The sequence below is a fragment of the Bactrocera tryoni genome, chromosome 1, assembly GCF_016617805.1.
Source record: "Bactrocera tryoni isolate S06 chromosome 1, CSIRO_BtryS06_freeze2, whole genome shotgun sequence".
NCBI classification, from domain to species: Eukaryota; Metazoa; Arthropoda; class Insecta; order Diptera; family Tephritidae; genus Bactrocera; species Bactrocera tryoni.
In genome coordinates, this window is record NC_052499.1 from 22,290,478 (window position 1) to 22,314,975 (window position 24,498).

General features: G+C 45.7%; 1 protein-coding gene across 1 annotated transcript in view; it reads left to right on the forward strand.

Annotated features, from left to right (window-relative positions):
• Positions 1-254: 254 nt before the first annotated feature.
• The window catches only part of LOC120766320, a 68,568-nt gene continuing 44,324 nt past the window's right edge, over positions 255-24,498 (forward strand). The window contains exons 1-2 of the mRNA XM_040091742.1: positions 255-380; positions 452-538. Of these exons, the coding sequence (XP_039947676.1) occupies positions 255-380; positions 452-538 (213 nt within the window). The remainder of the gene's footprint in view (positions 381-451; positions 539-24,498) is intronic.

The window sequence follows — 24,498 nt, forward strand, 5'->3', positions numbered from 1 at the left end:
CTCCCCGGTAATTAGCAGCACAAGGAAGCAAAGGGCGCCGAATGGCACCACCACCCACGCTGGCGTAACGGGCACAGTTGTTATTACACCACTATCGAGGACACTACACCACCGCGGCTACACCAGTACCAAATATGGTGAAATGTACTGTTCAATAGAGATAACATGTCGGCAATTTGAAATAACTTTGAATTCGGGCATGAGCCGCACTACACCGGTATGAGCATGATGAACTCTGCGACAGAACCTGCGAAATGATGGCTTTCGCATCAGTGATGAGCACCAATCGTCATATGGATCGCGGCTGTGAAAGGAAAACGAGAATGAAGCGATACCAGTTCAGCGTGAACGAGGATCGCGATCGTGAAAAGATCGAAGCGGTACGGGCTGGAAACGTGAAAAATGAAGTGAATTTAAAAAGAACTCAAAGTATGTATAACATAATTTTTAGTTTCCGACAGGCTGGGTGAAACATCACCGTGGCGGACGAAGAGGTGAACAGCTGATCGATCAACGAAAGAACAGAAGCGAAGCTGATGTAAAGTGCTCAAAAATATTTATTGTTACAATGCTGTTGTTCGACATATATTGATAGATGAAAAGAATTGCCGATCGAACAGATAAATGTTGTGAAAAGTGATAAAGGAACTGTGCAATTAATGAGGTTACAATGAGTCCGACGTCATGACGAGTATCGCGTAGCTTTCGTCAGCGACTTTCGGCTTTTTCATCGTCTTTCAATAAACAAGTAATCGGCTGTGTTTGAAAAATCGCTTCAAGAAGAGAAAGGTAAAACACAATTCCGGTAATGGTCAACGGCCTGTGAAATGAAATATTAAAGAACTTGCGCGAAAAAGCTGCCGGGCTCAACAATTGTTCGATTAACGATTTTCAATTATATTATGACGGAAGCAGAGACATCGAACAAGTAATCGGGGCGGCGCTTGCATCTCGAAATACGAGTTAATACGCCATCTATGAACAAATTTCTGCCGTGCAGCAAAACTATTCTGAAGCAAATTGAACTCAGACGAAGGGTGCTGCTTTGGGAGAATATTAGCACGCTTCGACCCGCTTTTGATCCATTTCTATCTCCGGCCGTTTATTCGTAGTTCCGACTCCAATTCGGTTTTATGTAGCCAAGTAAACTTTCTTCTGACAACTTTCGATGACTCGATATCTTTACAGTGCTGTTCAATTTTTCGACATTCGCCCTGCCCGACATATTCGGCGCCTAATATCGGTTCAGCCCGTTTTACACGATCCCAACTGTTCGAGGTGGTGAAGTCTGAAACCACTGCTTTGCCCCAAACTTCTTTTGGTGACTATAATACAAGGCCCGGATCAGCTTTTCGAAGTTCGGAAGCAGCAGTGTTTTACCCAATTTAACGGTTGCTGCTTAACTTTGTTATCGACTACTGTCGGTGCGGCTGTCGGGCGTCGGTACGAAAGCTGTGTTTGAGATAATGCGCTTTCGAATCTAATAGCTTTCCATTGTTGATTGGCTGGCGGTAACTGGTACAAAAGGTAACAAAACCACGGGTATTTTCAATATGATAGCGTGGCTTTTGTTTGTGCCATTTTTGATAACTTTTAAGGAAATATATTCCGTATCGGCGCAAAGTTTATCTTTGCGAAATACTAACTTTTGTGCGTGATATATATGGTGTAACGAAATAATTTAAAGGCCGTGACTCATGTAATGCAATTAGAACTGGCATGTTATGTGTAGTAATTCCATTCACATTAATGGCTTCTAAATACCATTTGGTATCGAACTACGTAGTCTTCGCATGTTTATAACTCATGACGAAGTCTTAACCACCATGATAAATGCAGGCAAAAGTGATTGATAATAAGTTAATATACGGCCTTCAACGAATTCGATACCGATGTTCTGAAGAAAAGCTGCACAACTGTTAAAGAGGTGAATTGCTGGCTCAATACTTTCTGTATTCTAACGGTTTCGGGACTCTTAATCCCATTCAGCAAGAGTGCGAAGTGTTAGTGTAGTTAAGGCTGCGTCTTATTTTGTCGAGAGAGCTCCTGGTGATCAGAGGTGCATTTTGTTGCCGACAGCAAAATGTTTCGCACCTTTTACGGTGGCTCTTCTGCACTTTTGTGCGGATACAACTCAAAGGTTGTACAAAAACTCCTGACGCCAACTTCACGCCAGAAGCGGTCTGCTGTTTTGGTTTTATTACTTATTTCTTACTCTTTCATTTTGGCAGCCAATGAGGCATTGCTCAACAGAGAAGTTGAAGACATACTTACTGCTGTCTTTCAATACTTAACGCTTATGGGCATGTTTTCTTCGAGTTTATTTCATGCTACCCGGGATTTGAACTGCGATGACTGTGGAGCTCGGTGAGTGCTGTGATGGATACGGCTTATTATAAGGCATGCGAAGCCTGGTCGCCAGATGCTGAATCGATGGTTATGATGCAGAGTGCGACTTTTAATAACTTACAGTGACTCCTCATGTGTTGACCAGTGGCGGATGATGCGGGCGCACCGTAACAACCGAACGGGCAATGCGATACGTTTTCCGGGTACAGATGTTAACCGAAGGTATTATGGTGGAAACCGTAATGCGCCAGTATTTTGGTTTAAACTATGGCGTGCGTGATTTCGTTTGTTAACCGTTGATTGAGGGTTATGTATTTTTTGCGAATGTATGCTGCTTTCACTACCGAAGTGCGCGATTCGGCAGTTCGGAGTTCGGCAATTCTTCTGTTGTTTCCGTGTTTGCGATATTATTACGCGGCTTTGGCTTCGGCCAATCTGTCGTCACATCGTATGCAGTCGCCGCTCTCATCATCTTCGTCGCAATGGTCTTCCTGCAACTGTTAACATACGCAATTTTTTACGTCACGAACTTGTCGATGCTGCCGATGACGTTTAGCCCCAATTGCTGCATTCAGCGCGCTCACTTTGCTTTAGCAGGCGCTTTGCTGGAAATTGCGGCAGATATACTGAATGTAACATTATTTTTCGCCACGTCTTACATGAGCTGCACCGGATTTGTCATCGCGGGTCAAATTCTGATCGTAGTCTTCCCCTTGCGGTTCACTTGATGCTATTTTCATTGCTGTCTGTGTTTAACGTATTGATCGTAATTCGGTGCTGGCTGTGGTGTTTATTGGACATGCGTAGCTATTAACCAATATTTGAAGCGTATTCGGTACGCCCATTCATCGTTACAACGACTTCAGTCTTGGAATTTTGCCGGTTGTTGACCGAGGCCGAGCGGTGCGAATCAGCACGGTCTGTGCTCGATTGTTCTATATTGAGCCGATAAAGGTAAACTCGAAAAGCATCGCAGGCGGTTACATACTGAAGAAGCGCCAGTACTATCGGAAATCGCAATAGTAATTGGTAAAGGTCGAATGCTGAATGAAAATAATCGAGCCATTATTAACCAATTAGAGTATAGTCAAACATTTCACGTTATTATATTCTGTTTTGCAATATTAAACGGCAATGTAATGTTTTGGTACTACTGTTGAGCATTGCCGCTGCAACATTTGTTGAGCGAGTCTTAGACACCATCAGCATTTTGAACTGCTCAAAGGGTGATGTCATCGAAAACAAAACAAACTGTATAACGCCTATTAACATTTTATCTGCGCGCATAATTATTTAAGCATAGATCGAATAGAAAAACAAATGCGGCAAAACACGCTATCTTAATAATGCGAGAACGACATCCACCGCTATGCGAGCAAAATGGTGCAATTGACCGGAGACGACGAGGAGAAATTGATACGCTCGAAAGGTATGGCAGATAATTTTTGCGTCGGCTTATTTTACGGCTGCTTATAATGTGCTATTTTGCTTGTGAAGTGTTAAGCTGTTGAAACAACTGAAGAAGCGTTGCCGAAGGTGCAACATCAGAACTGATATTCAGGCAGGCAACTATGGAAAGTATGAAGATTTGGATAAAGCTGTTTCCCGATTCATCGTATGAGTTGGGCGTATTCGATATGTCATGGCTAGTTATTGCGGTATTAAACACAATAAACTACATGAGCATATTCGAAAACTGAAGAGATTGCTGGCGGCTTTCACCGGAAAATTCCAGTATGCCTGAAATTCGCTGATAACGTCGGGCTGTACTTTTCGGCGAATGGCGACCTCGTACTTGTATGCGGCGTATGGTACTATGCGATCTAAACTGTCGTAAAACTAATGTGAATGGTAACACTGGACTGCAATAAGTTTAGTAACATAGAGGCTTTTTCAGTTCCATCTGTTGTCGTTGGCGTTGATGACAGTCGTTGCGGCATATGCCTTGTCAGCAGTGTCATTTTAATAACATACGAAATCGGCACAGCTTATTGCTCTGTGGCACCAATTTGGAAACGCTAATGATATGAAGCTTCTGCGAATTTTATTATTTTTAGCATGTATGTATATATGACTGTTGAGTTTTATAGCTGTTCTTTAATGGTCAATGATTTACATCCTGCCACTGCCGTAATGTTTTAGCTTCAGTGTTTTGGCCGTGTATTAAACCAACGCATTTGCGCGTTAATATTGCGGGTGAGCGGCATTTGTGCGGTCGCCACTTACCGGTAGCGATATTCCTCGTAGATGGGCATCATCATGCACGGGCAACAACGTTGTTTGAGTGGTCTTTCACGCAATGTGTGGTTTGAATTATTGAACGTCGCTCAAGTGTTTCGAAGCTTTCTGTCGTTGAAATGCGTCATCGCGCTGCGTGCGCGCTTTACGGTAGCCGAAGTCGTTTTCGAACTGAATTGATTTGTTGATGCATCAACATGTCTTTGAGCTCGGAAGAGGCACGGCTTATCACCGGCTTTTGTTACGTTATGAAAGTTGAGTTATTTCTGTGGGTGAGAAAACAGAGGTAGTATTTGCATTTAAGCACAAGGAAAACGTTAACTGAGGATTTGCACCGAAGTTACTCAGCTGCTGATGTTCTATTACTTATTCGCGGCTTTATTGAACACCTGCCGTTTTCAACCGGTTCAGTTCGTATTGAATGGCGGCGCTTTTGATTAACGTTTATTTTGTTCTCTGGTATCGTTTCGTCGAGTTTCGGTTTTGGCCGGTTCTCAAGCACAAAAATGGCCAGACCTGGCTCAATTTTGAGGTATTACCGTACGGGTATGGTATTGCCAGGGTTTTCGCGGCGCCTCCGCACTGTTTGCATTTTCCGGTTTCTGAACCGATCGAGTTAATTCCGTTTACCTGCTGCTTTCACTCGCCTATAACACTCGAAGCTTTCTCCGCGACAATCCGTGGCAATCGTTTCGGCTTTGTAAGGATTTTTGTGCTAATGTGCATCAGATATTGGTGATATTGATTTTCGGCATTAATATTCTTTGGTAGGCACACTCGGAAGCGCTGTAAATCTGTGCCAAGTCACGTTTTCTGGCTTGACAAACGTTCTGTTATGTCGCTTTCGCGAACAATTCTTCGCCTTGCATAACAACATCCGGCGATATGTTTCAACACTCTGTTGCCGCGCTCTTCAGTTTTATTCACTGGTACTTTTTTCGACACAATCCATTATTAAAATACGTTTCATCATTGATGTAGCCTGATGTGGTCGGCGACTTCGAACATTAATGCTGGTCTGACGCGTGGCTTCAGTTTCGGTGGCCTGCTTAGTTAAGCTTGTATGCCGTAATAAGCGACCGGCAATGGAAGCGGCGCGTGTCAGCGGGCACGGGCATCTTTCAAACAAAGATGCTTTCATCGGCAGGCTTTTCTTTTCGCTCATAATCTGAAGTTCGGCGACTTCCATTTCGCGTTCGGGGTAGGTCTGGTTACTCGCCCATGGTTAACCTCCCGTGTTGAGCTTTCTTCAGCACCGATTTCAATATGCGTCAACAGCAGGATCTTTCCGCGGGGAACCATGTTGACAGGTGACTTTATTCAACGTTCACTCGCCTCACTTTGATTTCGACGGTCGCGGTCGCTGATGGGCGCGGTGCGATTTCGCCAGCTCCGATTGGTGGCAGTAGTTTCATTGATGATGCCAACACGCGCCTCAAATTCCTGTACTAGTCTTGCTGACAGCTGCGTTCCCTCATCGCTGGCGGTAACGGCGTATTCTGCATCTTGATCTTTTAATCTTCGGCTTATTCGCTTTCTGTGGCGATAACTGGCTGGTTTTCGTTGATTTCACGTGATGCCGTACTGCCCGACGATGATGTATTGCGTTAAAATTATCGCGTTCGCGACAGACCGGGCGCTCAACGGCACAGCATTTTCCAGCCGATGACATTATTATCAACTGTGTCGTGTGCTCGCTCTTCAGTAGCCGGTAGTTTCGGTAGCGACGTTCGGCGTTCCGGCGTCGTGCTGCCGTGATCGCTTTCCCAGAACTGCTGCATTGTTGTGGTCCGCATGCTGATAGCCCTTCAACGCGTCGTTATGGCAGTGCGGGGCGGCTGGATATGCCGCCTCGATGTGCTAACCCTCGTTTATTTCTTTGACCAACGGCTGGATCTCATTGACTAAACAGTGAGACTGGCGGCATCGCATTCGTGCGCTCGCGCAACTCGCGTATGAATTTGGAGCGTGTATGGCGAGCTTTGTCGGTTACGAAATACTGGCTATGCCGCTATCTAATATGTTGTCAATGACCCGTGACCCGAAAGATAAGCTCAGTGCGATCTGCGTGAACATCAATTTCGTGGATCCTAGCAGGCAAATATTGTTTGAATTGCGTTTTTCCAGTATGGTTTATTTTTAACACAAAATACGCCGATCGACTGGTCTATCTTTGACGCTTGCGGCTTAACCGGCTTCGCATCGGCACCCGTGAATGACAGCCGGTAAAAGTTTGTGCCGTTAATCAGTATTGACGAAATCAAGCTTGGCGTAATAATGAAGTAAAACGCGAAAACCATGCTTCCTGAAATATGAACGGAAATCTGTACTGGCCCGAGAACATAAATGGTCGCCAACAGCTGTGTGACTTTCAGTGCAGCAATAGAGAAGGGTAGTTTATAAAATGTAATGCGCGGCGTTGGCTGATTGGCAATCGCGAAGACGTCGACTGAAAATGACGGATGAGGAACGATAATGAGACCGATGAATCTTCCGTCCGTATCTAAGCCTGGAACGAGAAATGAAGACTTTATATAATGAGAGCATTTGATAATAGAACAAACGAATCTACGCTCTTCCACATGTAGCATTTTCATTGATGCTTCAGTGGGGCACGTGAACCAAGCTTTAAGGTTGATCTCCCATTATAGTACCAGAATGACTATTTCAAAAAGTTTAACTCAATGAAGGCATTTGTCGCGATGATATCCATTTCCGTGACGACGACAATATACAACTGTATGGATGATATGAATGACATCCGCAGTCTGGCTTTATCAGGCTATTTGCTGACCAGTAATATTTTATTCCTCGAAGTTATCGTACTTTAGTAGTAAAAAGTGCCAGTGGCGTAATGCTACTCTACCTTAAGTAGTTGACAATACCGACCATGCGATGAGCGTCGTAATCACTTTCATCGAATAATATAGACTCGTCGTCGACGGTCATGGCTCCGGGGTCAACGAATAATTTCGTCTATCTTGGAACCGGTATTAGCAGCGGCGAGCGATCTCGAAATCCATCGAAATATCTCTTGCCAGATGCTGGTAAAACAGTGAAATGGCCTCTCGACGAACAGACCAAGTCATCACTTCCCATCGCGGCCATACATGGTGCGTAACCGGCGGCAACTTCCAGTCGGCGTTGGAAGAGCTGTTTGAGAATACGCGTGTTACTGCGATTTCATTCGTGGAACGACTGTACGGCGTGATGGTTCGGCGAACTGGCATTTGCATTGGCTTTGGTATAAACCGATAAACGGACAACGCCCGGCTCACGTAGGCCGACGCAGCCCACTGACGGCGGAAGAAGATAGCGGAAGCCGAACCTGTGCTGTATTAACGACCTGTCGTAGGCATTGATACGTGAAGAGCTCTGCCTCTTGGCCATTGGCCCGATAGTGTTGTTGATATGCTGGTTGTAGACGAGAACTATTGCGACTTCAGAGCCTTGTTGTCGGCTGGTGACGTGCCGACTGAAGTTACGTGATGACGGGAGAGTCTGTGAACCTTACAACTCTTATCAATCTGAAGGCTGGGTTAACGACTTTGTTGAACAATCGTATCATCTTCGACGTGCGACTTACGGCGCAGCTTGCTCGCACGATAACTTTGGCCAGTTGGTTTTGCGGGGTCAGGTATGATGATGTGAATCGGCTTTCCTTTTCGTGCTGACGCAGCGGCGGTAAATCGTGAAGAAGGTGATGTTTGTCGTCTTTTCGCATTTCAGATTTGGCGCGTATCTGGTGTCAGTAGTTTTACTTCACGAATCTGCAACCCGACTGGTGACTGTGCATGTTTACGTTAGCATGGTACCCTTCGCGCGTAGGTTTACGAGTTTTAAAATCGAATTTTTATTATAATTCTTTTAACGAAAGTGATACGGCCTTGAGAGAACTTGTGCGCTTGAAGCCCAATGCGCCGTTAAACACTCCAGTGTTTTTTAATGACGAAGATACTCGGCTCTTCGCTCGAGAATTTTATGCAGATAACGAGATACACAATCTGGAAAATCTGACACCCGTAGTTGCAACGCTTTCAAGGCGCAAATAGGCGGTAATTGACTGGCAATTTTAACGGAAATTCCAGGGCGTGTGGTTAAGTAAAACGTTGTGCTGTCCAGACCATCGTCTGGGCACATTTCACTTGCTTCGAATGATAAATCTGAATGCCATTCCTGTCGGCGAACGCATAAAGCTTGGTCAGATGACGCATCTATTTTAACTCGAACCGTTGAATGGGTCAGCAACGAATAAAAATGTGTATTTTATACGGTACATGTTGACAAAATATTGGGGAGTGAATAACGTTGACGCTCGCGAGATGTTAAGCTGTGGGTACACTTTCCTCTTTCTACGGTGCAACGATGATGACGAAATGTCGGCGAAAATTGGTGGTTGCCCGGTATTTTGAGGTGTGGCATTCTGTCATTTATATTCTTGTATGCTTTTGCGATTCGACAGTAAGGTGATTTACTACTGACCGACGCTGTCAGTATGACGCTCGTGCTTATGCCGTCGATTACTTTGTTTGGAACATTTTAATAACGGTGAATTCTGTCATTACGCTTTAACAGTTTATTTTGTTTGTTTACTGTTTACTTGTGCTCATTTCTTTGTTTGCATTTGTCGATAACATCGAGTAACCGATTCAGCAGCGAGAACGCTTTGAATTGCAAACGTGTTTATTTCATGTGCTACAGAGCCGTTTTTGTCGTGGACTGCTTTCTTTCCTGAGCAGTTTTGCATTTATTTTATTTTGTTCGACAATTTAAAGAAAACATGACGCAGCTTCTATCATTTCGGGCTTCAATCCGGACTTTTAAGCAGCTAACATGTTTATTATTCGGTGTCAACAATGCTGGACGTTGACAGTATCAGGCTTAAAGTTGTCTCAGCTTCATTGATGGGGCCTGAGTTATGACCGCCAGTTGTGGTGGCTGAGTGGTCGGACTCGTCAGAATAGGCGAACCATATTGTGCGAGTAGCTAACATTTTCGATAATAATCTGCATGCGAACGTGTTAAAAATAACTGGACGCATTCGTTTTGAAAAATGACATTCACATTATGTTGACGCTGGCATGTTCGCCGACATGCTGCGCATATCGGTGGCCTTCTCCAGCATCTTTGGTATGGCACAGCTTCTTTCAACGTGTCTGTGAAAGGCACAATTACGGCGTACGGCGGAATTTCTTGATGCTTTCGGCTTTCTTTAACAACCAGCTCATGCGCTGCGTCTTTATTCAACGGCACGGCAATCAGCGAATACGGCCGAAAATTTTGTCGTACTTTGGCAATTGGTTTCCCTTCCAAGCCGCGAGGCTGATACGAAGGCATGTGAAACAACACATTTATTTGGGCGCAGCTTCTTGACTTTCAAACTTTGTATGAAATGCCACTGCGGTATCGAAGGCCAAACTAAACGGTTGTATTTACATGCAAAATGCTGTCGGTGCAGCATGCGGTAAGCACGTATCATCTTCGGCTGTTGCAAAATTGAAGTATGACTGAATAATGAAATTCTTAACGTATAATTACCGATAACTGTATAAAACCGGTAGGCGTGCGCTGAGCGATGCCTCGCCTTCTTGAAATCTCATGCTTTAAAATGTTGGCTGTTGATAAGGTAAATCAGGTTATCAAACTTGTAACGAAGATAATAATCACTGGCGTACTTACGCGGTTATAGTCGAGTTAACGGCGGCGCCAATTCTTCTTTTGTCGTAACGACAATTCCAAGCACGGCACCTTCTCACTGGTCTTTCCAATGAGTAATTCTGCCTTCTTTCCCTGGCGATATGCATCGAGGTCGGGAGATTTCGTCCATTCGTGACATGACCTGGCCAGCTTGTAACCGCTGGCTCTTCAATTTTGTAATGTCGTCGTATCTCATTCAGTTCATCGTTCATCGAACGCGATACCCAGCTGTCTTGAGCACTATGCAAAACTTCGCGGCGTCTCATCGGGCCCGATAAATGGTACCTCTGCGCATACCTGGACGGGTTTTGCAGTTCTGGCGGGACGAAAATTATGCTGACGCAGGTTTGGTTTTATTCGTCGAGACTTTGCGCGGTAACTGCTCGGTCAGCGCCTGTTGGCTTGGCTAACGTTGCAGCTCGAAATTGTTGAAGAGAGTCACGCGAAGTGAACATTTGGTATCGAAACGACTTCCGGGAAGTTCGATCACGGAAATTTGTAATACGTTATCGCGGCAGGCTCCTTTCGTGTGTCAGCGGCTTTATCGACGGCATTCTCTTTCACGGGTGCTTCAGACGGCATCGGTCCAGATCTCAAAAACCACGCTCATACGATGTCGTGCGATGGCGCAATCTTTCGCACGAACGCTCGATAAACGCCCATATGCGTGTTGAGCTTAGCCCGGTTGGCGTATGATAATTTGCGCAGTAGTTCGCGAGCAAGCCGACAGCATTTTACAGAAGCTGATACTTTCTTTCTATCGATTCTTCGCCGCCGTGTTGAGCAATGACCGCTGTGTGCTTCGAGCATTATGGTAAACTGTTCGTGATGGGAGGTGCTCCATCAGATAAATAAACTTTGGTGAGTTCGCGGCGTTATGGCGTTCACCCGCCATTCGGCAGGCTGGAAGACTGTTCCTCCGGCTGTTGTATGGTCATCGAGAGAGATGCTGGTGGAAATGGTGGTTTTGTTGGTGTTTTTACGTAGATCTGACGTGGATCTGGCTGACTTGCAGAATACTTGGTCTCGGAGCCGAAGTCTGCAATGGCGCTCGAACTTTCTTCGCTTGCGTGGTACGCTCCATCTCCATGATATTTTTAAAATTGGTTGAAATTTCAGCAAAAATAGGGTGATAACTGTTTTAATAAAAACTAAAATTTACGGCGACGGTCGATATAGTACGATGAACGACGGTGTTGAACAACATGTGCCCATCAGCATTTGGTGCCGGAGCATAGTGTTGTGCAACGGATGGCAACGAGAGGAAATGATGAAATGACTTCAAATATATGTAAAGAAACAATACCTGCCGCTAGCATATGCATCAAATAAAATATAATTGCCTGAATGAAATTGCTCATTAAGTTTGTCGCAGTTCCTTGACGCCGGAATATAATGCTGCTATGAAATGATCGGTATCGATGAGCTGGTGAAAGCAGCTCATCTGTCTGTCTCGGCTCATCTGTTACTATTTCGAAGCCTCATTGTCGAACTGTGATATCGAACCTCTGCCAACGCTGCCAATAACTGAACGTCGGAATCGGCTATGAAAACTGCGTGACAATGTTTCAACAAGAACGGCCACATATATTGTTTCGGGCAGCTTATGTCTCGAAGGCTGTTCCGAATCGATTGGCTTACTGGCATATGGCTGCTCTGGCTTTGAATGACGAATCAAATGTGCATGAAACCTCTCATTGACGATATGTTTGGTGTTAATGGTTATTGTTCATGAAACTATTAACGATATCGATTGTTCGAGATGAGCTCACTATAGCGCTGTCATGTGGCGAACGATCGATCAATTTAACTTAATGGAGAAACTTTCACGCATTGATAATATCTTCACGAAATTTGGTATGGTTCTGGGCAACCATGTCTTCGGCGAGATCGACTCACCACTAACATACCAGCTGCCATACAAATTGGCGCGATCGAATGAAACTTGTGAAGCTGACATTATCTTCACGAAATTTGACATGAATACTGCTTAAGGCTAATAATATAATCTTGAAAAATTCGAGATCTGCTATATGGCGACCAGCTAAGGCTTACATATTTAAATTAAACTCATCTTAATGAAAGTATGAACGGCTCAACTGACGTTTTCTTGTTTTTCATATGGTATAAGGCGAACAAGAGTTTTCAGAATATTATGCTGTGCATGTTTTGTATGTTATTTACGAAAGGGCGTTACTTAGTCATGTGAGAAATAAATAAATAAAATAAAAGTATTTAGAAAAATATTGTTATTTATATATTCATATTCACAAACGCATATATAAGTACGTAGCATGTAATAGCAATGTCGCTTATGCTTAGCATATGTGATCACGGGCAGCACTTCATGAGCAGGCAACATTGAAATACGCCGGCGAAGATGCTTCGGGAAGCCTCGTATCACAAGTCACTCTGCGAAATGAGCTGTCGATCGACGCAACACGATGAACAAATTTAACTTTCGTAATTCGGTTCATGGTGCAACGTGCCTGGTGAATTTGGCATTTGGTCGAGGTGATTGAAGAGCAATGAACTGCTGCAACACCCGCAGAAGTAACTTTGCTGTTTTCGGTTATTATTTTTGACCATGATTTAGCTTTTGCTGCTCTTACTAATGTTTTATTTTATATGCTTACGCGGCAATTGCTATTTAAGTGCCAATTACTACGAGCTGACTAGAGATAATGAAATATTTTGAAATTGTCAACGAGTATCAGATGAAAACACATTGTTAAAACTGCTGCGCGCGATAATCGAAAAATTAAATATTGCCGAAGACTTTGCCCGCCAGAATATTGCTCGACAGGCTGCCAGGACCGGAGATTGAAAAGTGCGATGGCGCTTTTGATCCCGAGGACCCGACTTGGCAATCCGGTGTGTAACCATTTTCGCGCCATATCGATGCGTTGCGAAAATGGCAATCGAACGCCAACCGCGCTTTACGCAATTAGCACGATTTTAATTCCCGCGATTCGTTTGCTTTCGGCTTGATCTTTGCGCGAATAATATTTCGTTTGAGGCGATAGCACCGGACGTTTAAATCCATAGCTTTTCAACCCGCCAGGTACCGAATATTGGGAAACCCGACCTTCATAACTGGTACCCCGATTGAAAGGCTCAATCGTCAGTCAGCGCGCCAGTCCCCATGCTGGTAGCATCTGTAAAGATAAAGAAGGTGACTCCGAATATGTTATTGAAATGTCAAAGGTTCCAATCGGACGGCTGAGGGATGTGATTTGGAGGAATATTAAAGCAGCAACGCTATGCTGTTTTACTTTGACGACTTTGCACGGTAGTATTGGATGACCAAAGTTCATGAAATTTCCATGACATCAAAAGTGTATGGCTTAAATGACTGCATGCGGCATATTCGCTTCGGCGGCTGAGCCTCATGATATATTTTGGCTGACCTGGAAAGCTGTGCTGGCGTCGCCTCGTGAGCGGTACGCCAGCTCTACGACTCTACTCCGGCGTCGCCATCGGCAACTCAACGGGCAAAGAGATGATTTCAGCTTTGCTTGACGGTACCCTGATTTGCCGAGGTTAAGCATTGCATATTCAAGTTGTTTGCACTCGGCACTTACCCTCCAGTTATGCCGACGACCGAATTGTTTGAACGTTGTTGTTATTTTATTAAATACGCGTCGTGAAGCCATTTGAAACACGACGGTATTACGAAATAACCGAACTTGTCGTGGAAGCCCTTTGTTGACTCTGACAGTAACGGCAAAGGCTTGCGTTCCCGAGTATGTGAGCAAAGGGCGAAAGTACAAAAACGCCAGCGGTAAGCAAAGAGTAACGGCAACAGCCAGACCAGGCGTGGTGCGGCGTACTTCGCCAACGCTCGCACGCCCGGCTTGCCGCAATTTCGCTGGCCGCCATGCACGGCGATCGTGATTGCAGGAATGCTGTCGTCGCGGCGGAATCTCAGCCGATGTGCGACACGTATTCACCTTACAGCGTATCTCAATCGCAACATTTCTCAACGTTTTACGCGGTTTTCACGGCTTTCTCGCGTCATTACCGCCGCCGCTCCAGGTGCGACATATTATCAATAATGCCAACACCCTTTCGGGCTGGCAATTGCTTGTCGTTGTTACGTTGACGACGGCATAAATCAGGCTGTTGGCACCGGTCGCCAACTGATAGCATAAGCTATGCCGTGTTTTTGTGTTGGCTTCTTGTTTGCTCGAAATTCGATCTCCTGGAATAACTTGATGATATATTGTGTTTGTTGGAATCTCCTGCCTACCGTGGTCTATGTTTCCAACAATTTACTTGCGGAACGACTCAACGAGGAAAATTTCAAATGCAACAAACAAAATGAAAAAGTGGTGATCCCTGCCAAGCAAACGGCCAATATTTAACTAACATGATCGTGTAAAGTGCAGAGACTGAAGCCGGCGACAGCCACCGCTAATGTGAAGACCAATAATTGCGTCTCCGTTATCATCTATTTTTAGTATATCACCATGGCATCGAAGCGGCGATCTACACGCTTGCTTGCTGCCGAATATCAGCGAATGACATGGGCGAGCTGCACCGGCAAGTGGGCGACCATAAACGTTGACTTTATTGATATTGAACACCCAGGCAGAAAAATGCATTTTGTACGACCGCCAGTATTCTTATGTCGACATGTTAATTATTAGCACGACATCAAAACTTTTGATCTGAAAACTAAGTAATCCTGTGATAGCCGTGAACGCATCGTTTAAGTGACGGCAAAAGGGTTGTAAGCGATTTGTGGTGCTGGTGAACGGTAACGGTACTGAATATTTATGAATGAGTTGAGTGCCAAAATATTGTTAATTTAATCGAACTGGCTGTGAAATTCGGTGATACTCACCGCTTTCTGAAAATCGAATAATGAGAGGAAAACTGGAGCGCATCGGCAGTTTTTGTTTCGAAACATAAATTGACCTTGCCAATCAAGTATTTATCGAAAGCTTTAGTCGAAACGAAAACTATTCGCGACAGAAATTGTTGAGGCACCGTCTTGAACTCTCCAGCTTTCTTGCATGGCATTCTCGTAGCTTTTGTAGTGTTCTGTTGCTGACCGGTAAATGTCAATTTGGTTAGGTTCATAAATCGTTAACCTCTCATCTGGATATATTCAATGACGATATCATTGTTTCTAGATCGGTGTAATTAGTTGTTTTATTGAAATTGTGCTGTCGACATTCTATGAAACCCGACGCAATGGACTTGAAGCAAAACCTTGTGAAATTTCCCTGACGTGTTTTTAACAACTCGAAGGCTGGCTGGGAATATGGTGAACGATTAAATGAATGACGACAAACAGTGTTCCGCCGTGTATAATAAATTCGGTGGCTTTACCGCTGAAAAGGCTAACGAAATGACTGTTCGACCGAAACAACTAATTGCGACGCGAAAAATGATAACGTAATGCGTCAGCTTCTTTGGCAGGCCTTTTCGGTCATCGTCGCGTGGGCCCCAGTGTGATCTCTTAATCCACAAGGAGACTCCACGTCTTAGCCATTAGGACTCTTCATAATCATCGCTTGTAATTTCTTATCGAGCGTGTTATCCAGTGGTGACCACCGTCGGCAAAACTGATTACACCCATCGGCGTGGATTGAACCTGGAAAATCGGCAACTGACAGTACCCATGAGCTGCTTTGCCGCTATCCTGAAAGAAAAATGTTTACTGCAAGAATATGCGATTATTGACCTGGCACCGCATCCGTTAGTTGCTTCTCCAGACTTAAATTGAAGCGAAACGAAGTAATTCTGTGTGAATTCGAGGCGCGAACGCTTGGCTTTCACGCGACGGTCGCCAGCACGGTAAATTGCTGGTTTATGGCCACGCGCATTGGCGCGGCGGCGAACGGCGGGCGGCAGTCGATGAACGTTGCGAAGGCTGCGACGTTTGGCGAACCCGCAGATGAACAGTCGAATGGACGCTCCGTATTCGGAAAATTTTCGCCGGGAAGGAAGACCTCCGCTCCATTGAACTGTACCGCTGGTCTGATTTATAGTAACGAGAACGGCTGGCGGTGGCTTTATTCCGGTATTTGTAGTAACGATGCGCTCAAAATGCCGATACTCTGTCTCTGCTAATCTGTCGAATCATTATCCTCGGCCAGGCGATCGAAATTCGAACTCTTCTCACGGTGATTGAATTCAAACAATCATTTTCTGTGTGCGCTAAATTCAGCGTCCTGCGACTGGGCGCAGCGTTACATACTGCGCTCTCCGAGCAACAGCTGGCGGCAAAATGCGGCTGAGGCTGTGGTGACATGTGCCCCAGTACCGGTTTTCTTTAACGGTGACGTATTGAAGACGGAAAGAGTCTTCATGGCTTCTTTGTGCGAATCGTGGTTATGCGTATCATGCAGCTACATGCAACTGCATGCATACACCGGCAACGGCTGAAGCGAATCTTCGTTAACGAACGCTGTAAGGTACGGTGCCGCTGGCCCGGCGTTTCTTTGTTTTGTTATGCTTTACTCGGCGCGTTATTTCAACTGTGAAATTTTAGTAGGCAGTAACGCCGCTGGCTCTCTGGGTACTCGGTCGAAGCACTGGCGAGAATGAAGTAATGTTCATTTGCGCTGTTATGGCGAAGGTCTGCAAGAAAACAGGGGAACTCAGAAATACGCACGTCTGCAAACAAGGCGTTTGAAATGCCGACCATTGATGATGACTCGGGCGGCCGGTCTGGTACGAAGCGTTCAGGCAACGACGGCGATATGATAAAGGGGTTTCGTATTGACTCGTTGCTTTGTGGTATGCGGTGCGGTGCGGCGTTCCGACAGTTGTTTTGCTGATCGCCGCGCATGCGCTCGTCTGTGATAACAGAACGGCGGCAGCGATTATTCATTTCGAACAATACGATTTTGCTGTTATCGCCTTCGACCATCGTTACTGCTTTGTTGATTTTGTTGTTGCTTTCAACGTCCTGCGACGCTTCGTTTGTGTTGTTTGGCACCCATTCGTTTCATTTTTCGTGTGCTTTTAGTTGCTCGGCTGTTACTGCTGTGCGTTACTGCTTCTACAGCGCTGGCTGATGACTCGGCTGCATCACGCTGCACGCATGCCAGCTACGGCTTCGCTCAAGTTCATTTCCTTTTCCCCGACTTTGATTACGGGCACCGTGGGCCAACATGAATCAAACGGCGACATAACGCTGCAGATCGAACAAACTCAACGTACCCAATGCATGCCGGCAATGCTTTAAGTGAAAACAAAAAAAACGAACAAGCACCGAATGAGAAAAACAACGCACAATTTGTTTACTGCGTTACCGTCATTATCTCCCGAATCGTTAAAGTAACGATGGCGGTGCAAAGTATGTCGAGTATATGATGCCCGGGTATTGATTCATCAGCCTGTTATGTTAGCTCAGCCAAAAAGCGCTAATGCCAACAATTCTTTTCATCGAAAGGCACTTTCATAAACGTTGCACGACCTCGGCTGCTTCGGGCGTTTTACCTCTCGTCGACTGAAACAGTTCGAAGGCGACAATCACTGTATGGGGAACGAAGAAAGGCGCGAATAATCTGGTGAATGCGATTTCTTTGCGATGATTATCGTGAAATGCATCGAGTATTCTTCATTCCGGTCACGCCAACTCGACAATATGGCAAATGCGACTGTCCCCTCGAACAGGCCATGATGCGCCAGCTTTCGGCTTCCGCAAACGCTCTTGTTTGAATTGGCTTTGCCGTGATTTCGCTTGTTCTTCCTCCCATTCCGGCTGATTTTTGTGCATGTCAGAATCGTAAACCGTAATGCGTCGACGTTACCAATAACTGCTCCATGAATGATAATTCACGTAATAGCATGCTGAAAGACACTGTTCTTTCTTTTGGCGTCACCTTTATAGGAACGAAGGCGTTTCGTAACCAGAACGTCCCGGCATTCGGCTTTGTTCATGGCTCTCTTATCTTTAACATCAATCGCTTTTAATATTTTCATCGGTTGAAGGGGATGGCGTGACGTAACGGCAATCTTTGAGCTTTGTTGCCGCTCGTGGGATGTGCTTTTGAGCCTGAACACAAAGCTTTTCGCATGTGTCGGGCTATTCGAAATATGGTGAAAATCACCTGACACTACTGAAGATGACGCAAAAACTGCTTGACTGATCGCCAATGAACGGTCTACCAACATGAAAACCGTCGTTTTGGTATGTTGCGGGAATTTTATTGGGAGCCTGCGGGCCATGGTCGGTTGTGTGTTGAAGTACTGTCTGCGTTGAACAGCTCGCGCCACGTTAACCTGAGTTGCACGGCGATGCTGTAATTACGCTGATGCCAAAGTATTCGCTACGGACATTTTGATGGGTCGGACTGTATTTTCGCCATCGATCTGTGATTCGTCAAATATATTACGAAGATTTACGCAGTGCCTGGATAATAATCCATCGCGTACGTGAATATTTCGACCGAAATCGAAAAACTGCGTTTTGGTTGTTTGACTGCGTATAAAGCGGAAGCGCGATTCGGAAAAATGGTGACCAGTGGTATTTTTGTCGTCGCTTCCGTCGGAAACGCAGATTCCTGGGCGACTTTTCTGTGTCGAACATTAAATGGATTAACGGTCTCGAACTCAAACAAATTACATTATACCCAAAACGAAGTCACGACTTTCTGATACAAACTGCCGGGCATGGCTGCTGAACGTGGGCATGCGCGCAATGAAGACACAGGCATGGCTCGGTGGTAAATGGTGCGTTTTCTAATTTCGGACTTGCGACCGCTAGTCGGCACATTGACTGAATGTTTAAGCGCAATCCGCTATTTCTTTTCGTTTTCATAACCGTCGGCAAATATGAATCACTGACGCACGCCGTGGAGAACAGAGGGTCCAGCCGGTCGGACACTATACTGTCGGAAACCAGCTCGAAGAAAAGACAGCTTTGTCGTATCGACCGAAAAGAATTTGGGGTTTCGTCGAAATGTTATGGTGATTCCCGCTTACTTCGACTTCTTTTGAAGCGGGCGCTTCCTCGACAGATTGACGAAGGCGTTCTGGCTAACGAACGAGCGACTGTTGTCTTCGGCACCTGAAAGTAGACGAAGCATTTCTTCGTGATTACCAGTAAATACGGCGTTCGTTGAAGTACGCGGTAAACGTGAAACTGACGAAATCCGACGAAAGGCGTTACGGAAGTATCAAGCGAACTTCTCCGAATGTTGCTGGCGAAGTGATTGTTCGGTGATTTTGAGAATGAGTAGAAAGTCGCTTCTTTAACGGTGACAGGCTGAGGTAACGATGCGGCATTTAATTTCACTGACATCGAGCATCGTCACCACGGTGATTTAAAATGGCATAGGACCCCGTGGAGACAGGCATTTCGAAGAGGTCACGGTCGGCAGACATCGTAGCCATTATTGCGCAACACCCCGGCTCACGCCTTTCTCGTAAACGAATTGCCTAAAGCATCCCCAGCCCCTTCCGCAACCACCAACAGGCATCGGCGTGCAGAGCAACCGGCACCAAGCCAATGATGTTCATTCATCCAAACGAAACTCTTTAAAGCCTCGCTTTTGTAAAACTATTTATTTATTGCTGCTCGAGCGGGTCGCCGTATTGCTTATATTCGAGCTTGTTAAATACCGTCCCGCCAGTATGTGTGGCTTTTGAACCCATTCGTGCAATTCAATGAAAGTATCACGAATTCAAACAATGACCAGAAAAGAATGATGACCCGGTGAAGGCTTATCGGCTGAAGGAATCGGCTGATAAGCCGTAAACTCATGACTCGAGGCGTCACCGAACTGACGTTGAAAATTTGTATAATTGACTGTTGAAGTTCTTCCCCAGTAACTTTGACGAGCGAGTGATCTGCTTGTTTAATATGAAAGGTAATGCGGTTCACGAAAGATGAAAGATCAGTTTTCGGTAAAACGGTTTATCTTTTATTTCAGTGTCCACGGTTTTCGGGCATCGAGCAATTTTACGGTGTCATTTTTCAGCTTCGCGGCTTCTCGTGAGCCTGTATCGAGACGCTATAACATATGGCTTTGTCGCCCGCAAACAATTCGAAGTGGCACAACGTGGACAACTTTCATTTGAAGAGATGACACCGAATTTGGCATGAACTGGTTTAAAGCCGTATGTTCGATCGGTTGACATAACGTGGCTGTCATACTGAAATGCAAACTGAGCGATTGAGTCAGGCCAGTAAAGAATCCGGAAATCAGCGCGGTGCTTTTCTTGTTTTTATTTAAAATCTATGTTTTCAATTTGGCTGACAAGTGAAGTGATTGATAATTGTAAAGCAACGCCTTATGGCGGTATTCTGCGTGGCTTTATAATTCTGAGAAACTGACGGTGATTTATCAACACGAAAAAAAACGAAGATGACGGCAAAACAGACAGTTGAAATCGAGGACTAAAATACTCTTTGATACGGTATAACTCTACCATCGAAAAAATTTTGACGTCACTTTCACTCCGTTCGTATTCTTATACGCTACGCAGAACTACCGGAACTTTGTTTTGTGAACGTAACGCCAACCGAAAATTTACCCGGTATCTGTGCACCCAATGATCATCTGTGGTATAGAAATCACCGATATTGCAGCCAGCTGAAGTGTGATTTAAATAGAGGCATGTGCTTGTGCACCTCAAACATATGCCATGTCTGTTCGTTTGCACGAAAGCAGCGGCAACTGGCACAGCACATGTTCGTTAATGCTTGTCGGTGATAGCCGGCTGCGGTCGTATTCTTTCGAGGCGTCGGCGCCACGGCGCACTACCCACAGCAGACGCTCGGTCAATGCTTGTGTATATGTGTAGGTGTTTGAGTTGACTATTTCCGGTATCGAGCAAACGCTTTCGCTTGTAATCGAAGAGTTGCTACGAAATGTTTCGTCAATAATGTATCAATGCATGTAACATTGTGCATGCGCAATTTATGAATAATCGCCATTTTCTTTGTGTCGTAAAATTTATTGAGACTAATATTTCTTTGTATCCCGAGTACGAATATCGCTATGACGTAATGCTACGCTGTACATGTATTATTGCTATGTTGAAAAATGATGAACACTGGTGGTATTTTTCGGCGGCACACTGAAAGCCATGATCGTGATCTGTTGAACTCGGGAAAACCTTTAGACTTTACTCAGTATATGCTGCTGATTATCGAAGCGACGAAATTCAGTTGAAGTGGCGGAGTTTGCGGACTCGACGCTTCACCCGCACTGGTACTCAGAGGATACGGCGGGTGATCGACCAGTTGGGTGTTTGAAAGTATTACACCCGAACACTACGTTTCGTTTTCGAGACAAGGATTTCGACAATTTCGCAATGACGCCGACGCTCTCAGCTCTTCATCGCCCAAAGTTGATGACACACAATCCCCGGCTTAACCATCTGGCGTGTATCTTTAACGATAGAACAATGAGCTCGTACGCACTTCTTCGAGTCGAAGTGACCACCGGTCGCAACTGTCGGATGAACAAGGCGCGCGGTCAAAGCTTTCGTGCACTTATGACTTGTTTACAAATCGTGCAGTCGGATTAACCGAGCGATGGTAGCTGCGACCTGCCGAACCAACGGCGATATAAAACCGACTCAGTCGATTTTGACCAGCCAACGTCGATCGACCAAAGTCTCAACCGGAATTTTTCGTTACGAACTTCAATTATGAGAAGCAGGTGATGCCGAGGACCAGCATGGAGCTTTTCGGGGTTCATTCTGCTGATGAACCGCTGTTAGCCATGTTTATATCGAGCGATTTTGTATCGTGATGACTTTCTGGTGGCAGCTCCGCCCATATTAAATTCCGGTTTTTTGCAGTACAGAGGCCGTTTGTGAGCGACCTTAACGATCTACTTGCCATATCTGAAACCAGCTCGCCGACGAGCTCATATCCAGTATCAACTTTGTTCGGAGTTTGACGAAATAATCGGCAAAACGGCTGGCCTCGTCTTCTGCATGCGGGGCTCGAAACGAATGGCTCTTGCTGAAATACCAGTTCTGCAACGTGAACAGGAGGACCTCCCGGGCTGCCTGATTTATTGACTTACAGAAACGGGCTAAAGCCTAAGGCTTCAATCGTTGCCAGAAGATCACGGCGCTTCGGTCGCCAGCAACTGAGGACCGGACGCCACTCACGACCGCTCAAAAATTCTGGTGAGCAAAATTTCGCTTCGGCTAAGATGCGCGGTGCCAGGCTGCGTCAATCTTCACTAATCACAACTGTGTTGCATAATATTGATATTTGTTTCGTCGAATATTGTGGGGAGGTGATGGTGCTCACTTTCATGCTCGGGAAAGTGACATGCATCAGTGAACATACAGGGCCGCGTGTTCTACATCTTACCACGTTATTTGTAATTGGCGCCGACTTTGAAATAATGGTTTTTAGAGCATGAACATATTCAGAGCATGAGGTGATGCTACCCGCAGGGGAGATAATGCGCCTCTCCTGCTGAGAAAGCATGCGTCACAGGCTCATGCATTATACGCTGCGGCATATTCATCGCCGTTTTCATTTTATGTGGTGATAAACGACGTGACCCGGGCTATCATTATTATGGCGGTTACGTGCGGCGGACGGACTGATGACTGCGCGTAACGGTATTTCATTCATGGTGGTGGTTTGCCAAAATTTTTTGTCTCGCATAAACATTCGGCGCGTTGTGCCGCCAAACAGGGCCTGCTAACAGCACTGTACATACGCTGTACGCACACATGCGGCCATGCATACTCGCTAATCTGTTCGAACGGCAATTTCGTTATGAACCGGCACTGAAACAACCGGTTGCCAGGTGACGAACAACGGCAACAATGGCGACACTCCCGGACACGATGGCAACGTGGTGACGCAGCATAAATGATCGTTCGGGTTCGCCGAATAAAACGGCGGCAATGCGGCGCAACCAACAACGGCAACCGCGAGCGGTAACGATGATAAGTTGCTGATATGCCGGGCGAATGTCGGCAATCAGGGGAATCGCTTATCGGCACGCAACGGCTGAAGCGGCGACATCGGCAACAGCTGGCATTATCCGGCAGCCGACACTGTTAACACAATACCGCTGCCGTTATGCCTAAACAGCCAATCGGAGCTGTCGATTTACGGCGTGCCGTCGAGATATGCATAAACTTGTTTGCGCAGAATCGCTATAGGTGCTCGGCGCGCCGAAGCGAAAATATGCGTATGACAGGCACGGAATACCCGCGGCGAGTTTCTTCTATTGGCCGTTATTAATAAATACAATGACGCTGCTGTTTCGTCATACCCCGTTGTTGTTTTTCGGCAAGTTAACCGATCAACGGAGTCGTTCATTTGAAAATGATTCGAAAGTTGAAGTCGACGCCACTCAGATTTCATTAGCTACCCACTGTTGATCTTCGACACTGCTTTCGGCTATCCCAGGCTACTGATAACGATCACCAACCGATTCCAAATTGGCTGTACGAGAGATTATCAACGAAGTTCAAACTCGTGAAGCCTTACGGGGCTTGTCTCTAGGCGAGAACCAAATACCAACTCAGTGCGTTTAATACATTGTATGAACTTTCACGGCAGATTTTGAAACCAATGACACCTGTGATTATTGACGCTGCTTTATCCCCGCTGTGGCTGTCGTGTCTGTGCTGCTTGTGATGCTCGAGACCTGACATATAAAGTCCGTTAGGCCAACCAAACAGAGGTCTGCGTGCCGGTGTGCCATCTGGGCTGAACGGCTCGGCAGGCTTATTGTCAACTGCCGCTGAGCGATAAATTGGCAGCAGAACATCGGAGACCGCTGGCGGTCTGCTTTGTCTGTTGGCGTGCATAACCGGCAGATGAACTTTGTTGAAAATTACGCTATATGCTGGAACCGGTATAATACGCTTTTAGTCAACAGACTTGCGCGAGTCTCGACCAAAGTCGCGTCGGCTGCCGGGCGCATCAGAAGCGACCAACTGGTCTCTTCCCGGACTTGGCTATCTGTGTCACAAACGACGAGCAGGCTCATGCGTCGGCTATTGACCGGGTAAACTAACTAACACAACCTCGGGCCGCTTCATGCCCAGCACAATTTTCTGTTCACTAACGGCTGTTCGATGATAACCAGGTTACCTGCTGGTAATGCTGATATTCTTTGCGGATAGCGCCAGTACGACGACTTTATGCGTGAAATGTTATGAATTTAGCAGTTGAACAAGCTCACTAAACGCACGAGCCCACGCTGTCTATTTTGACGCAACCCGGTCATTGGTTGCAGCTACGTACCGAAAAAAAAG